Here is a 17,432-nt window from a genome sequence, read left to right as displayed (position 1 = left end):
GTACGAGCATTCCTTTATCACCCTTCAAAGGCCTTACTCCCATCCTAACATTGGTCATTCGGTACGAGCATTCCTTTATCACCCTTCAAAGGCCTTACTCCCACCCTAGAGCATTCCTTTTATCACCCTTCAAAGGCCTTACTCCCATCCTAACATTGGTCATTCAATACGAGCATTCCTTTATCGCCCTTCAAAGTCCTTACTCCCACTCTAGAGCATTCCTTTATCACCCTTCAAAGGCCTTACTTCCATCCTAACATAATATTTACCCTTAAAGTATTTATAGAAATCCTTGTTCTTAATTTCACATTTCCAGCCAACCATTTTTCATATACCTTTTTTAAAAGGTATATAAAAGTCTGTAAAAAATTCAAATTTAACGTTTTCTTCCCTTATAATCACTAACATAAACCGAAACAGATTCAATCTTATTGTTATTAGCTTTGATACCCTCAACTTGAACAAGACTATAACCCACATTTTTTTAGTACTCTATCCGTATCAAACAACCTATAACTCTCTATTTCAAAGAAATTATTGTCATCAAAATTATATCCATTTAACCAGGTTTTTCTAAAGTTGTTCATTTTATTTCTTATACTTCTAACATTAAAATAGTAACGGTTTAGCCTACCATTAAAACTACTTTTGTACTTTGTTCCTACACTATATATGTTTTCTACATATTAAAAGTTAACAATAAATTTAAAATGGCATTGTTCATAGTAGGTTTCCTCACCAGTTGGTGAAGAAAATGTTCCTGAAAAGTATCTAACAACCTGTTTATCTATTGGTTTGGCCCCAACCTTTCTGAATCTACATGTCTAAAAATAAAATAACTAATAATTATGACCTCACTAATAGCTGAAATCTCCATCTCAAGTTTCTCATTAGTTTTATCTAATGGACATAACAAATTCCCACTAAAAGCCTTCTGCCACTATATCCATTAAAAGAAACCCAAATAGACATCTTTTTGATATTTTCTTTGATATCCACAACTTCAATATAAAGATCAACATATTGTGATAATCACATAGAATGGATGATTTGGGAATTGGTCAAATATTTTTTAGAATATACATTTTTTACATCAGATTAGATTTTTAAATTAGAATTTCAGTGACTGTCTGTAGCACACCATCAATATGTTATTAGTTTAATTTCAAACTGATGAATTAAAACTTGTTAGGTGTTTTTAAGAATTGTTTTATTTCTTTTTTTAACAGTTGGATTCACGTGAACAGTTAAAGAATGTGTCAAACATGAGAGTTATCAGATTTCGCTACAGACCAGAATTTGCTCAGCAGGCTGGTTTGTCTGATGATGCTGTATCAGATACAGGAGTTATTGCTCAAGAGATAAGTTCCATTCTACCAGATGCTGTTAAGGAAGCAGGTGACATCAGTTTGCCAAATGGACAAACAATAGAAAATTTTCTTGTTGTAAACAAGGTACCACATTTTAAATTTATAAATAGTATGAAGTGCTCAATGTTTTTCTGACGTGTCATAGTTTTATTCATCATATCAATATATATATATATAGAGAGAGAGAGTTTTATGATTTTTGTATATTACCAGGTCTTGAAAACTACTAAGAGTAATAAACTTAAAATATAGCAGTAGCTATAATTTTTACGACACTTTATTATGTGTTAGCCATTAGAAAAAATTTAATAAAATCCATCTTATTGAAATGTTCCAATACAAAATTACATCATTACTAATTCAAATATTTTCCTAAGATAAATATAGAAAAGGTTCATCATTTAAAAAAAACAACATGCGTATATAACTGTAATGTAATAAAGTAAAGAAACTTTGTACTCATTTAAAGTTATTTTGTATATTTAGTTACACAGTTATTCTTTATTTCATTAAATTAGTTTTGTTAAATCATAGGAAAGAATTTTTATGGAAAATGTTGGTGCAGTGAAAGAACTTTGTAAGGTAACAGACAACTTGGAAACGAGAATTGATGAGCTAGAACGAATCAATCGCAAACTAAAAAATATTAAAAGATTTGACAGTTTAAAGTCTACATCTAGTGGAAGTACAGTGACCAGGTTTGTTGCAGTATTTTCCTTATTTTGACTTAAACATATTTGTAAACGTACAACTATTTTGTATTTATCAATTTTTCATTTAACCATATAATGACGCTTACAATTTATTTGAGAAAATCTTCATTACCCAAAAGATTAGATTTTTTCAGAGTTGAAAGCATCTTTATTCTCTTTCCATGCTTTCTTAATATTCCTTATATTTCTCTCAAAATCAAAATTCAAAGTTGTAGCAGTGTCATTAATAAAAAGTTTTGCCTTTAATCAAAAACTATATATGTAATTATGAAAGGTAAAAAATTAAAAAATAATAATTTATTTGTTAACTACAATTTTCTAATTAAAGTTTTTTACTGTAGTAATTTCATCAGCTGAGCTTCACTTATCCTTTTCACGATTATATGTTTTTGAGTGTAAGCATTTAAAAATATTCTATATATTAGGGAAGTGTTGCCTAATAGTTAATGTTCTGGGCTAGTAATTGATGGGTTGTAGGTTTGAAGCTCACTTATGGCTAGTCATTATCTCCTGTAGTAAGAAACCACAATTTGCTTCAGTTTATCTAGCTGAAAAATGACTAAGTACCAGCTAACAAATGGAGGTAAGCCTGTGGTGGATTAACGTGAAGACATTATAATCCACTTGTGTTGCAGTAAAAAAGGATTTAACTTAATATACAAGTCTAAAGGAGTTATAAGTTCATTATATTGGTCACTGGTTAGGCCATATTTGGAATATTGTGTTCAGTCTTGAGCTCCTTACTTTAGGAAAGACATTGAATTGTCGGAAAGGGTTCAGAGAAGGGTTACTAGAATGTTGCCTGGGGTGGATGGATTGTCATACAATGAGAGGTTGAAATCTCTGAAACTGTTTTCTCTTGAAAAAAGAAGAGTTTGGGGGGATCTGATTGAGGTCTTTAAGATTATAAAGGGAATTGATAGTGTTGATGTATCATCTTTTTCCATATTCAACAGTGAGAATAGTAGGACTAAGAGACACAAATTTAAATTTTGGCAGGGTAGGAGTCATCTTCAACTAAGACAGTTTTATTTTTCTAACAGGGTGGTTGGCTTTTGGAATGGTTTGCCTTCAGATGTTGTGGAGGCAGTAAATTTAAGTGAGTTTAAAAGAAAACTTGAAATGTATATGAAAGATAAGGGCTGGCTTTAAGATTTTTAAAACTTATTTATTAATAGTTTTAATTTAGAAGACTGAACAGCCGAGATGGATCAATAGGCCTCATGTTGTTCCAAAATGCTATGTCATATAAAAGTAAACTAATTAAGAATGAAACTTTTATAAGATTAATATGAAAAAGATAATCTTGTGAAACACTGTTTAAAACAAATTCTTGAAAATGTGTTAGTTAATAAATACAAACAGTATTATTTTCTTAGATTATCATTTTGTGGAGTTGCATGGATGGGACAATTTTTTTAAATGAATAAATAAAAATACTCGTGTAGTTTAAGTATATTGCTTTTTTTAACTTTTCACATTTTAGTCGAGCAAGCAGTGTCACAGCATCACAGAAATCTCACCGGCATCACAATCACGGGAAACAAAAACGTCAGAATATTTGTTCTAATCGTTTTGTTCAAGGAACTATTATTGCTTTGGTCCTAATTATGGCTTTCTGGTAAGTTAGTGGTTTGGAAACCACTAGAAAAAAACTTTTAAGAAGAACATAAACATGTATATCATGCATGTAAATATGGAGACATTTTTACTGTCTTCTAGTCTTGAAATTATTATTAGTAAGTGGTGTACATGTTACAATATTTAGTTTGATATGTATTTATTAAAAATCATAATGTACAGTAATTCTTTCTTATTCTTTATACAAAGTCATGCAACGTTGATTTTGCATGACTTAACGTTGCAGAGTTGGGTAGAACATTATCCTGTAGAAACTCTTACAGCTTCTTCTCGAAACAACTTTTAAAAGTAACTCACCAATGTTAGAGTAATCTTCTTAATACAGTAATGTTACTGCCACTTTTCTTTATCAATAAAGATACAATATTTTTTTAACTAAACTGTCTTTTAAGACTATTATATAAAATAATATTTTAATCATTCAAAACTGCCTTTGTATTATATTCTTTAGGTTATCTATGGTAAAAATAATTTTCTGTTCAATAAATATGTTTGCTTTTTGTTTTTATGCTTATCATTCAAATATTTATCAAGCCTTCCCTTAAATTCTATTAAAGTTACTGCTTCCACCCCATTTTAAGGCAGCACCTTCCATAGGCCAACCACCCTGTTAGAAAAATAAAATTCTCTTAGCTGAAGATGACTCCTATCCTGCCAAAATTTATATCCATGTCCCGTAGCCTTACTGTTCTCACCATTAAATACAAAAGAGACGATGTATCACCACTATCAGTTTTTTTAAAAGAGACAGTAAGTTTGGAGATCTTAATCTATCCTTGTATGACAACCTTCCATCCCAGGTATCATCCTATTAATCCTCTTCTGAACCCTTTTCAAAAATTCAATGTCCTTTTTATGGTCATGAGCCCAAAACTTAACATAGTACTTCAAATGTAGCCTAACCAATGTTCTGTGCAATGACATTATAGCCTGTTTAGTCTTGTATTAATATTTCTTTAGACAGAACCTGAAATCCTATTTGTCATACTGTTAGCAATAACATACTGCTTGGTTGTCTCAATAGACTGAACAACCAGAATAAAAGATCCTTCCATAACATTATTAAGGTTATTCCCATTATAATTCAAACTGTGATAACTCACATTCAGTACATTGCATTTATTGTAATTGAAAGCCACTTGCCATTTATTTGCCTAAATCAATCACCAAATGACCTAAATTCTTTTTTGTAAAGGAACAGCATCTTCCTCACATCTCGCAACACCCAAGACCTTAACATCATCAGCAACTTCAAGTAATTTATTGATCATTTCTTCATGTATGCCATTGATAAATAACAGCCAACAAAAAAATAACCCCTAATAAAGTAAGGGTTTGATGTTTTAAGTTTGGTTTTGGTTTTGGTTTGAGTTCTATCATTATGATAATCCATATGTGTAATTGGTTTTATGTACTGTTAACATAAAAGTAGTCACATTTTACATTTTGTAAGTTTACAAGGCACACAAATCTGTAGCATACAAAAGTATATACTGCTAAATAAACATGCTTTATTTAATGAGAAACTAAAGTTACTTAGTTATGGATTAAAACATTAAACGTTGGTGAAACCAATTTATTTAACATAACATTTATAATAAGAATAATATAATCTGCAGATGTTATTTGATTTTCACATTCATCTTAATCTGCTCATTTCAGATTTCTGATCAGAGATAATAAAAAATACATTTCAAGTCCAAGATGCAAATTGTAGTACTTATGCCTGAGAGTCAATTGATAAATCATTGGAGGTTTTGCTGTATGGAACTTTTACAGAATATATTTCTGTATATTTGAAATGAAAACGTTAATTAATATAAAATTAGTTGTTATATATTATTGTAACTTTTTGTGGCTTTATGATAAGAGAAAGAGTCATATTTCTTAAATCAGAGAAGTTTTTTTTATATTACATCATTTTTACTTATTTGTTTCTATTTTTTGTGAATCTATAACTCATGTCCCTCAGCAGGACAGTGGTAAGTTTGCATTCTTGCAACGCTAAAATCCGGGTTTGATTTCCTGCAGTGGACACAGCAGATACCCCAATATGGCTTTGCTATAAAACATACGCATGCACACACTATAATTCATTTTATTATAAATATTTACGTACGAAATTGATAGATCAGTTCAAGTGGTGATTTAATAACGACGATGACTATTTTCTTTATGTCAGCTAACAAGTATTAACCTGATTTTGTTCTCCAGTAAATTATTTATTTCTCATCTTTCTACCTGAACAGTCTTGTAGCAATGGCAACCCTGTATATTCTTGAATGGCAGAAAAGACATAGTTCCGAAGAGAAAGCTAGAGTGGATATTTCAAAGTAAGTAAAGGACTAACATGTAATTTAAAAACTATATGAAACATCTTTTCTATATTACCAGATTTAATTCTTAAATTTTGATCAAATATTTATGTATTAAACTTTTATGAAACATTTACTTATTAAATTTGATGAAATAATTATTAAATTTTGAAGAAACAGTTATCTATTAACCCTGTGGACACGGGTGTGTGTCAAAGTGTGCATTCCGTGACCATTTACAGAGTGTCATTCAACATGGTATTATGTTGCTGTCAGAGTTATCAACTATTAATCTTATCACACATTGCTGATTTAGCAATAGTTTGTGGTAGAGGAGGATAAATGCCATATCCAATATACATGGATACTGAAACACTAATGCAGATATGCATTTTGGAGGTTCTATGGGTTATGCAAATGCAATATACAAACTACAAAGTAGACAAAAGTATTTGTATTCTTCACATGAACATCACCTTGCATTCCGACTTGTCAGAGTCTGAGACAGATTGACATTGTAAATTCATAGACATATCTTGAGTACAAAGACTTTTCTAACATCTGATTTTTTATGTACAACAGCTTGCCACTATTTCATGTAAAGACACATTGTAAGTTTGGAATTATGGTTAAAATTCCTTCTCCGTTACAGGATCAGTCCAACTGACCAACTTACAAATTCAGTTTAAGTTTGATGAAACAGTTATTACAAATGTGCAAATGCATCAGTACATGAGTATCGTACATTTGTGCATTGTAAAGTCCCTTAGTTTCTCATTCACCGTAAGACACTCTTAATACGATTAGCTGACCATTTGCAAAGATATCAGTAAACATTTTGTGTTTTTCTATGAATGCTTTTTGTATAATGAAAAACAGGTTATGTTGTTCATACATTATTTAGATTTCAGAATTGATCAAAATTATTAATGGCACAGTTCAGTGTTATATAATAATGCAGTTGAAAGTAAGAGGATAATTAATTGGTGGGTATAATTCAGATAACCCTTCTAATACATTTCCAAAATGTCTTCTTCAAGTAGTTATGTGCCATTTATTTCAAGGGTATATCAGATATGTATATACCTGATATCTAATAAATTTAGCTTATCAAATAGACCTGAGTTACAGTAATGGTCTTGCCATTCATACCATATGTTTAGGAGAAGATTGGAGGAATTAATTTCACTGTATGGAAATATAAATGTAAAGATAGTTACAGGTTTAATTAAGTACAACTATTTAATCAGCATAAACCTAGTAGAAAACCCGAACCAACCCAAAGGTTTTCAGGTCATTCTATAGGGAGTAAGCTAGCCTAGAACATAGTGCTTTTTGTTTGAGCCTACAGAAGTAATTGAAGAAGTTATGAACCTTTTTCAGAAAAAAACTGTGATTCATAATTTCCCAATACTTAACTTTGTAACAGTCAGTGACCACCAAAAAATGCATGAAACTCTAAGATAATATTTTAATACATTTCCTATCATGCTTCAGATAAACCAATTTCTCAACCTTATGTTTATCCATTTGACTAAACAGTTATTGTGCTGTATGAATTTACTCCAACAGTTTTAACAAATGGAGATATTTGTCTGCATTAAAGGTAGGTAGATAATGAACAGATAGCTACATAGATCTAGAGGCAAAACATAATATTTGATTAACTATTATTTCATTTCTCTAGTGCATATCGGTTATGGTTTGTGTTTTAGTGGAACATTCCTGAAGAAGCTGTAAAGTGAAACATTGAGTGTCCAGTTAAAGAAAAATAAAAAATTTGGTGTTATAAGGTCATTTATTACTAGTATTAAAATTTGATTAACTAGATATAACATTGTAATATCTGTGATTCTGCCAGTATGCTACTTTTATGCCTTTAGTGTATTTTGTAATGTACAGGACTGCCCCCTTATAACACTACCGTTGTGTGCATTCAAGAATGATATAGGTGGGGGGGAGGGTTATAACGAACTAGTCAAGAAAGCACTCATACTGAATAAATACAGATTCAGCAGACTACTAGAGCAATCAATTAAATAAAATTACTGTTTATTTACATAGGGAAAATAGATATAAAAAGAACATAGATAAGATAAAATAAGATACAATAATATGAGATAGATTATGCATAAGAACTTCCCAACATTTCAGAAATAAAGCACACTCATGTTCAATTATTTACTTAAAAAGTCTGATACTTTAGTCTGCTTTATTTGGTTTCATGCCTCTTTCCAAATGTAACGTAGAGCATTTCGCATATGACATCTATTTCCTTTTGACTACTGACCGGTATATTGGTTTCACCTGTAAATAATACTTGGAATTTCTTGCCCTCTTCACAAAGTTAAACCATTTCCTTTTTTAATGATGTATTTATGACCAGATAGATGGAATCCCTGCTGGGTCCAACAATAGCCAGTAGTTTTCTATGCTACCATGAATACAAGTGGCTAGAAAACTGCCCATGTGACTTTAAACCTGTCCTTTACAAATGCTATATCGACAACACTTTCTTGCTATTCCAACAATCGAGTCGCATTTCCAAATTCTTTTCTCATCCTTAATTCTCAACATCCATTATCAACTGAACTTGATATTCACATCTCTGGGCTTTGCACTTGAGACTTTCCACTTTTTTTCTTATATTTTGTGACAGAGTGTAATGACTTTAGCCTCTGAAGCCACATGGCAACTAGCTAAGCAGCAAATTATACTAAAGTTTTTGGGAACCAAGCCACCACAGCATTATATATCCGAGAAAGTGTTATAACCAATGGCATTATAATGAGGCAGTACTGAACTTTTTACAAATTTATTATTTGTATTCACATGAATGCATATGTGTTACAGCCCTAAACTCTGTATTAAAACAGGTGTTATACATATGTATTTACTGTATCAGAACTGAACATTATTAATTCAGTGTTCAGTAGGTGTTAATTAATAATTGTTAATCAATTGGGTTTGATAGCAGAAATCTATGGTTTTCATTACTCTATGCCATTCCAATTTCTACACATATTTATTTACTTAAAGTTATTATTTTTGTTTAGTTTGCCTTTGTTTTTATATTTCCTTTCCGTCTGAGATTCCCTGTTTAAAACCAATAGATTAATAAATATGTGATACTATCTGTATGATAAGTGGAAATAAGAATAAAATATAATTAGAATTAAATATGATATTTTTTGTTGTTCTTTGTTGGAAACATAGGAATCTAGGTTTTTATAAATAAAACGCATTCTTTAAGCCACATGTTTTCCATCTGAAAAATCACTTTAAATTCGAAATTATTTTAATTCAACACAAAAATAGCTGGCCATATTTTAGACAGTTTGTGTGTACTATTTAATGATAAAAGTCTCTAAGAAATGTATGTAATTTGGAATTACAATATCTCTATAAACCCTAATTATTTTTTCAATATTTTTTTATCATCATCATAGATCGTTTTTTAGTGAATACTAAAATTACTTTCTTAAACTATGCTGTTAACTTAGAAATTACGTGACCGAATTTGAATATAGATCAAGCTGGTGATATCTTTCTCCTTTGACAACATAATTGCCATTTTAAAGTGCTACAACCTACTGGATCTATAATTACTATGGCCTAGGTTTTAACACAGCAAACAAATGAATGGATTGATCATGTTTTGAATGATAAAAATCATCAACATAAAATAGGACCAAACTTTCCTCTAACTGAAATATTTTCGTGTCAGAACTTTTCTATAACCTATTACTGTTACCAGCTATTACATGGTAGCATATACAAATAAATGGGGTAATGTAACTTTTAATGATAATGTTTTATTATTTTCAGGTATACTCACGGCGCTCCACTGTTCAACCATTCTATGGCCCCACAGGAATTATCCTTTTCCATTCAGCCTCCATCATCACAAAATCCCTTCCCATCTCATGGTAATAATGCTTCTGGAGTATAGGGCCATATAATTTTTTCACGGTTTAAAACATTTCATATCTCCAAAAAGTATTATTATTTATAGATGTAGCCTTAATAATAATAACTTGAGTTCTTTATTAGCACTAATTGTTCCTTTGTATTGTTGATTATGTAAAGAAATGAAATTACATACATATAAAAAGATTGAGTTGGCTTAGTTCTTTAAGTATATTTTCATTCAGTGTTCATATTTCAGTGTCAGCCCATTCCAAGCAAAGTTATAAGGTGTATATATGGATTTTAGAAGTATGAAACACATGAAATTCTGAATATATTACTCAAAGAACTTAAAGAGAAGTTAAATTAAAGCCAAGAGCACAAGCTTATGGAAGTGGTTAAACAATTAAGAACTTATTCAATGATCCTCATTCTCCAGCACTTGATACCTATATAATGGGCATTAACCCCCCAAAATGCTTAAAGCTGTAAGGGATCATTTCAAAGTATTTCCCAGAATGCCTCAAATTAACATTGTCTTCCTCAGCTATGCACTAATATCTTTAAGTCGAAGACATTTTCTGCTCCAATGTCTATTGATGCATTATTGCTAGAATTTATGTCTTTCCTCTTATAGAACTGGCAATTTGCTGTTAAAACTGAGAAATCTAGAATTTAAACATTTTAAGAAAAAATAAGTATTTGGAAACATTTGTGGAGAGTACCATTCAACATGATATTATTAATTTGATGTCAGAATTATCAACATTTCATGTTATCCTATATTACTGAGTTTACAACAGTTAGTGCTAGAGTAGAATAAATACCAGATACAATATAGAGGGATACTGAATAAAAACTAATTATGCATTTACGAGGTTGTAGAGATTATGCAAAAATAATGTGCAAACTGCACAAAAGTACTTTTATTTTCTGCACAAACATAATTTTGCACTCAAACTTGTCAGTCTGAGTCTGACTAACTTTGGCATTTCTCGGACATATCTTTAGTACAAAAATTTTAGTAACACATTTGATATTTTATGTACTATTGACTAAAAGCTTGCTACACTTTGTAAATTTAAAATAACAGTCAACATTCAGTTAAGCATCACTGTTAGCTTTTTTAAATTTAATAATAGATATTTCAGAATATGAATCTTTGATGCAGCTGTTGCTTTTTTTATCTTTTAGGTATAGATTTATCTAGTACACTTCAACAAAATGTCACCTCTGTACCCACTTCGTACCCTTTGACACCAAATGACAGAATGAACCGAAAACCTATAGGTCTTCCAACAGTTTGCTCTAAGGCAAGCTTTTCCCCAGATAATTGTCCACAGATATGTTGTGATGTTGAACCTGAAATTAAATCAGACAATGCAGAAATGACCTTTCCAACAGCAAACAAATCAACAGATTCTGTTTATGGAAGACAAGTTCATGAAGAACGTTCTTTGAGTAAGATGCTTTTGATTTAAAAATATATTGTAACTATAAATACAAAATGTATATGCATACATAAAGTAAGTATATATATATATATATATATATATGAGGTGTATAAAATACATAAAAGTTTTATCCCATAATGTGTTAATGTAAATTTATCTCTGAAAACATTTTTCTGTCATTAAACTTTTTATCTAAAAATCATGATTTATTGGCAGTTTAAAAAATTGTATGCTTTGCATGTTTGTTTTGAAAAAGATAAAGTTAAAGAAGCATTGCTAATATTTGCTGAGATGTTTACCTAAAATAGTGTAATTCTTTTCTGTTTTTAAACTAAGTATGTGTCTGAACTTTAATGTTATTTGTTATGGCTAATATAACAATAAATAAAGAAACATAACATTTCTTTATGATTTATCTGATGATGGTGGGCTTATTAAGATGGTGTATTTATTAATTTACCTCACTTTAATTCAGTAATATACCAAATAAAAATGCTATGCATTAGATAAGTAATGTTACTTTAACTATTAATATGGTCGATTGTGATTTAATCGTTTTTAACTTTTATAGTATGTTTTGGAAATTTTCATGTTATTTTTCTAAGCAATGTTTCAAGTGAAAAGAAATTGCAAAGTACTTTTTAATTTTACTTTCCTGATATATTGTATTCATATATCAAACTTCAGCTCCTTGACCAGCTGCATTTGAGTTACTAAATAACTTGAAAGGAAAATTATTTTGTTTATAGGGGTGGGTCTAACTAAGCCTGCAGAAACTGATTGAATAATTAAAAAATGTTTCATCATTACTTATCTCTAGCACCTGAAGCTTACAATTACTGGTCCCGAAAGGATGCATGAATCACAAGGGACCATCTCATAACATTTCGCATCAGGGCTTGAATTAAATATTTTAAGGTGGGGTAGGGGGCTCAAATTTGATATGTGTTCTTTTAAAGTCTGTATTTAGAAGAACTGTGAAGAAACACGAATCCTTCCAACGCCTCAGTTGAAAAACAATGCAACAGCTAGGGAGGCAGAGGGATTGACCCCTTCACCCAAAGTAATTCAAGCCCAGTTTCCCATATGCCTCAAATAAAGAATACTTTGCTCAGTCTTGCACTCATCCTTTTATGTTTGTTAGTTGAAGAGCCTCCTTTAGTTTAAAACTTCACAACTGAATGACTTAAAGCTATAGGAATAATGTACCAAATCATATTAGTTCCCCATCACTCTAATAAAAGCACTAAAAATGTGTTACGGTTTTAAATAACATTTCAATCACTTCCACAGCAAGAAAAAAGTCAAAATATACCTTTTGCAATCAAATAGTAACATCCATACCATATTGGTCTCTCAATTGGGGCCTGCCTAACTAATTCTTGAGTCAGGAAGATCGAATAACATACAGCATTAGCATGGGCAAGAGGATGTTGAAGTTAATTTATTTATGCTCAGGAGTTATAAATGGTGGTGTAGAAAGTGTGTTTGTAATTTTGATACTCATGGATTTATTGAGGAGCTATTTATTTCATAAATTGAAGAAATCACCCTTTATTAAGTATCTTTTACTTGTGAATTACCATAATTTCATTAAGTGTAGTGTATAGCATGGTAATAATCAAGGATTGTTGGTTAATAACATCATGCAGTTTTTAGTGCTATTTTAGTGCTTTTTATTATCCATTAAGCTTTCATACTTAGAAATATGTTAAATGCTGTTTGGTTCTTAGTTTTTAAGATTTGGCATGTCATATAATTAATTGATTTCATTATTAGTTAATAATCTCATTAATATTAGTTTGCTGAGCTATCAGTAGGTAATTAGCTTTTTCATTAAGTTTGTATCATGATATAGAAACTCAGCTTGATAGTCATTTTTTAATGCATTTTTTAATATAATTTGTAAGGTTTATATGATTAATGTAAGACTTTTTTGTTATTCAATGCTAAATGGAAAAAACTACATTTTTCTGTGTCTTATATTTTTATTTATTAATAATAAAATGCATAAAAAAGTAAAAGATATTTTATCTTAATGTGTGTACTTTTTTTTAGATTTTAATAACACTGCTGTGGCAACCAGTAGGAGTGACCACGTGACCCCCTCTAGTGGTATCACCTTCTCACAAACCAGGAAGAATGTTGAAAAATCCTCATCTATGTATACAAATAGGTTTGCCAGCCTTTCACCCAGCAACGAAGTGAATAATGAGTTGAACCAAAATCCTTTCAGTGCTAATAGAAATGGTAGTACTCAGTCAAATGTTAGGTCTCAACAAAGTACAGATCATAATTCTAACATTGGGGAAATATCAGTAAGACATAAAATCAATCCCAAAACAATACTGATAGAAAAAAGGAACTCAAAAGTTCATCCTGTTTCCTCTGGTAATCCACACAAGCGTTCAAAAAGAGAGAGAACCAGTGATGTTGTGAGGTTTACCTCTAAACCACATGGCCGTAAAAGTAAGTTCTATTACTTTATAAATATGAACATGGTCACTGAAATATTATAGACGTATTAGAAATTATCTAATCAGAGATCAAAAACTTTACTTACTTTTGTTTTATGACATTCTGTGTAAACGTCTGAACTACTTATAAAACACTTGGTCACTGTTGTATGAAACGACAGTAGGCTAGCTTTAGCTTCTCTTTGTCCAGGTAACATATTGTTACGTCTCCATTCGTTAATTGATTTTTCATAACTTTGTTCCGACGAAACTTTAGCGACACAAGTCCTTTCTTAATAAAACTGGTTTATTCTTTCCGAATACAACTTTACGATACATTTATTTTCAACAGTCGCTCTATAACAAACGCTATATCAACGAACGTTAACTTCAACAATACTTTCCGACTGCAGTTCAATTACTCACTACCTACACACACATTTTGTCACGTCACGCCGTAACCATCTTATATATACCAGACCACCCCCAATCTGGCAAATGCTAGAGCACTCCCGAAGGAACAGGATAGTTCTAGAAAATAGGTGGCGTAACACTAGTCACGTGACCTCGCTGATGCAACAATATTAATGTTTACAAAGACAGGTCATATGGAATTACTCTCTGGATTTCTTAATATTATTTTATGTTGCTTATGTATAATAGATATACTTTGTAAATGTGAATGATTTAATATTATCCAAGAAACTATTACTGCCATACTAAATCTGTTTGGTAATGTACCATATATATATAGTTGTGTGTAGTCAATTATACATGACATCATTTTAATAACACTGCTGTGACAACCAGTAGGAGTGACCATGTGACCCCCTCTACTCTCTGAAGAGACAGAACATTATGTATTAGTTTTCTTATTAGAATATATGTTGAAAGTCCATAACATTGTTACTATGTAATACCACAGTAATGAAACATTGTCAGCAGCAGGATATGTGTAATGACAGAATAAATAAGTAAATACTAACTGAAAACAGCCAATCTCTAGATTGAATAATAGATGGACTTCAAAAGGACACAGTAAATAGAGTTCAGCAATTTCTATCTGGGGTCATGAAAATATTCAGCTTTTAATGAATGAAATAGAAATTATTTTTGTAATTAAAAATTGTTGAAAAGTAAATTTGATGTAAGAATGACTGATGAACTTGTTTAGTTAGAAATTATATTTGTTTATAAAATTGCATTCTTATACCATAATCTTGCCTTACAAATCTTTTGACATTCTATGAAAAGATTACTGCTTATGTAGATGAGGGTAAGGGTGTAGGTTTGGTCTATCTGGATTTTCAGAAAGCATTTGACAAGGTGCCACATAAAAGGCTTGTAAAAAAATATCTCTATACGTGTGGGGGAGTAGCTAGATGGAAGAAAGCAGAGGGTTGTTACAAATGGAGTTCAGTCAAACTGGATTAATGTCACAAGTGGAGTACTGCAAGGCTCAGTCTTAGGACCTTTGCTCTTTTTGATTTACATTAATGACATAGATGAAGAGATAGTCAATAAATTACTTAAATTTGCAGATGATATTAAGGTCTTGGGTGTTGCTAGCTGTGAAGAGTATGCTGCTGATTTACAAAAGGATTTAGATCATTTAGTGAGTTGAACAAATAAATGGTAGATTGGTTTTAATTATAATAAATGCAAGATAATGCATGTGCGTTATCATAATTTGAATTAGAAATATAATTTGGATGGGATTAACCTTAATAGTGTCATGAAGGAAAGGGATCTTGGTGTAATAGTCGATCAGTCTCTTTAGCCATTTAAGCAGTGTTCTGTTGCTAGTGGTAGAGCAAATAGGATTTTAGGTTGTATTCTTAGAAATATTGAATACAAGTCTAAAGAGGTTTTAATTTCATTGTACAAGTCACTGGTTAGGCCACATTTGGAATATTGTGTTCAGTCTTGGGCTACTTACCTTAGGAAAGACAATGAACTGTTGGAAAGGCTACTAGAATGGTGCCTGGGATGGAGGGATTGTCATACGAGAAGAGGCTGAAAGCTCTCTAATTTTTTTCTCTTGAAAAAAGAAGAGTTAGAGAGGGATCTGATTGAGGTGTTTAAGATTGTAAAGATAATTGATAGTGTTGATGTATCATATTTTTTTCATATTTAACAGTAAGAATAGTAGGACTAGGGAACACAAATATATATTTTGGCAAGGTAGGAGTCATCTTCAGCTAATACAGTTTCATTTTTCTAAAAGGGTGGTTGGCCTTTGGAATGGGTTGCCTTCGGACGTTGTAGTGGCAGTAAATTTAAGTGAGTTTAAGAAAAAGATTGATAAGTATATGAATGACAAGGGCTGGCTTTAAGATTTGTTTATATAATTATTCTAATTTAGTTTAAAGGAAGGAATAGCCGAGATGGACCAATGGGTCCCATGTTGTCCCAAAACATTATGTTATGTTATTCACAGAACTGTCCATAGCTGACATGTCAGTGGAATAACAGGTAGCCAAAATCAGTGCACCAGAAGAAATTTACACCAATCAGATAACTAATTTCACTAGGCAGCTGTTCTCTGATGGATGTGGACTTTAACGTATCAACCCCCATATCAACGGTTTGACAAAAAAGGTGATTCAAACTATCAAGCAGATGATACCAAAGTTTGTTTTCCTGGTTGAGACAAACGTCATGATGCTATGTAGATTAGAGTTCAACTGGTTGTTCACCAAACATTTTTATGTTTGGAAGATAAATACTGCTCCCTGTAGATGGTCTGCCCCAACCACAATGTCCACCGGAATATTTGCAGTAGCTGCAAATTACATTAGCTGACATGCATGAGTTTGTCTGTCAGCAGTTGGGAAAGGCCACTGTATGACTAAAAGAGATGCTAGGATAATACAGTCCAAAAACGTTGATTTAACTTTGGAGTCTGGACCTGGCTTTGGTACATGCCAGAGGCTATCAGATGATGCTGTCCAAAAAAAATGTATGGGCTGCCATTTGTCAGTGAGTTAGGACAGTTGTCGAATATAAGCATTGTGATCCTTACTTTTTGAGCCATCATGTGGAATGTCGCACACAATAGTCACAGGATATTAGCTGTACGGTTAGGATGATTGGTGTTGGTAGGTGTAATACCTAGAACATCGTCAGTTTGCACATTGGAGGCGTTGGCTAGGAATTCGAAAACTCTGTTACGACAGCGGAAGTCACGCAACACTGGGAGCATGCGCGCTGGGGTTTCTCGAATAATCATGAATTTGCCCGTCAGCTTGAGTGTGATCTAGAGGCCCACTTTTTTAGTATATAAGCCTGGCAAAGAAAGCCAGCTGGAGACAGATAGATAATCAAGTCACGGTAAGTCGATTCTGTTTCTGTGTTTTGCAGTCGCATAGAGCGACGTTATCGAGCTTGTGAATCACTGTGATTATAGCGTGTGTTTATGAAAGTCATTAAGTTTAAAGCGACGAGGAACGTATTGACTGTGGGAATTCTGTGTATTACAAAGTTTGTCTCGCGAAAGAATAAACTAGTTTTAATCAAGAAAGGACTTGTATCCCTGAAGTTTCTCGGAAATAATTTCTACGGGAAATTAACA

The 17,432-nt window shown here is 31.6% G+C and overlaps 1 protein-coding gene across 2 annotated transcripts in view; it reads left to right on the top strand.

The window, feature by feature from the left end:
* LOC106466084 (myelin regulatory factor-like) overlaps positions 1-17,432 on the top strand; it is an 86,094-nt gene that overhangs the window by 57,537 nt on the left and 11,125 nt on the right. For both annotated transcript variants that reach the window (XM_022394039.1, XM_022394038.1), the window contains exons 13-19: positions 1,230-1,454; positions 1,905-2,068; positions 3,570-3,704; positions 5,974-6,057; positions 9,868-9,968; positions 11,143-11,409; positions 13,461-13,871. In XM_022394039.1, the coding sequence (XP_022249747.1) occupies positions 1,230-1,454; positions 1,905-2,068; positions 3,570-3,704; positions 5,974-6,057; positions 9,868-9,968; positions 11,143-11,409; positions 13,461-13,871 (1,387 nt within the window). The remainder of the gene's footprint in view (positions 1-1,229; positions 1,455-1,904; positions 2,069-3,569; positions 3,705-5,973; positions 6,058-9,867; positions 9,969-11,142; positions 11,410-13,460; positions 13,872-17,432) is intronic.

The sequence above is a fragment of the Limulus polyphemus genome, unplaced genomic scaffold, assembly GCF_000517525.1.
Source record: "Limulus polyphemus unplaced genomic scaffold, Limulus_polyphemus-2.1.2 Scaffold2145, whole genome shotgun sequence".
In the NCBI taxonomy this organism is placed as follows: Eukaryota; Metazoa; Arthropoda; class Merostomata; order Xiphosura; family Limulidae; genus Limulus; species Limulus polyphemus.
This window is presented reverse-complemented; position numbering and strand designations above follow the sequence as displayed.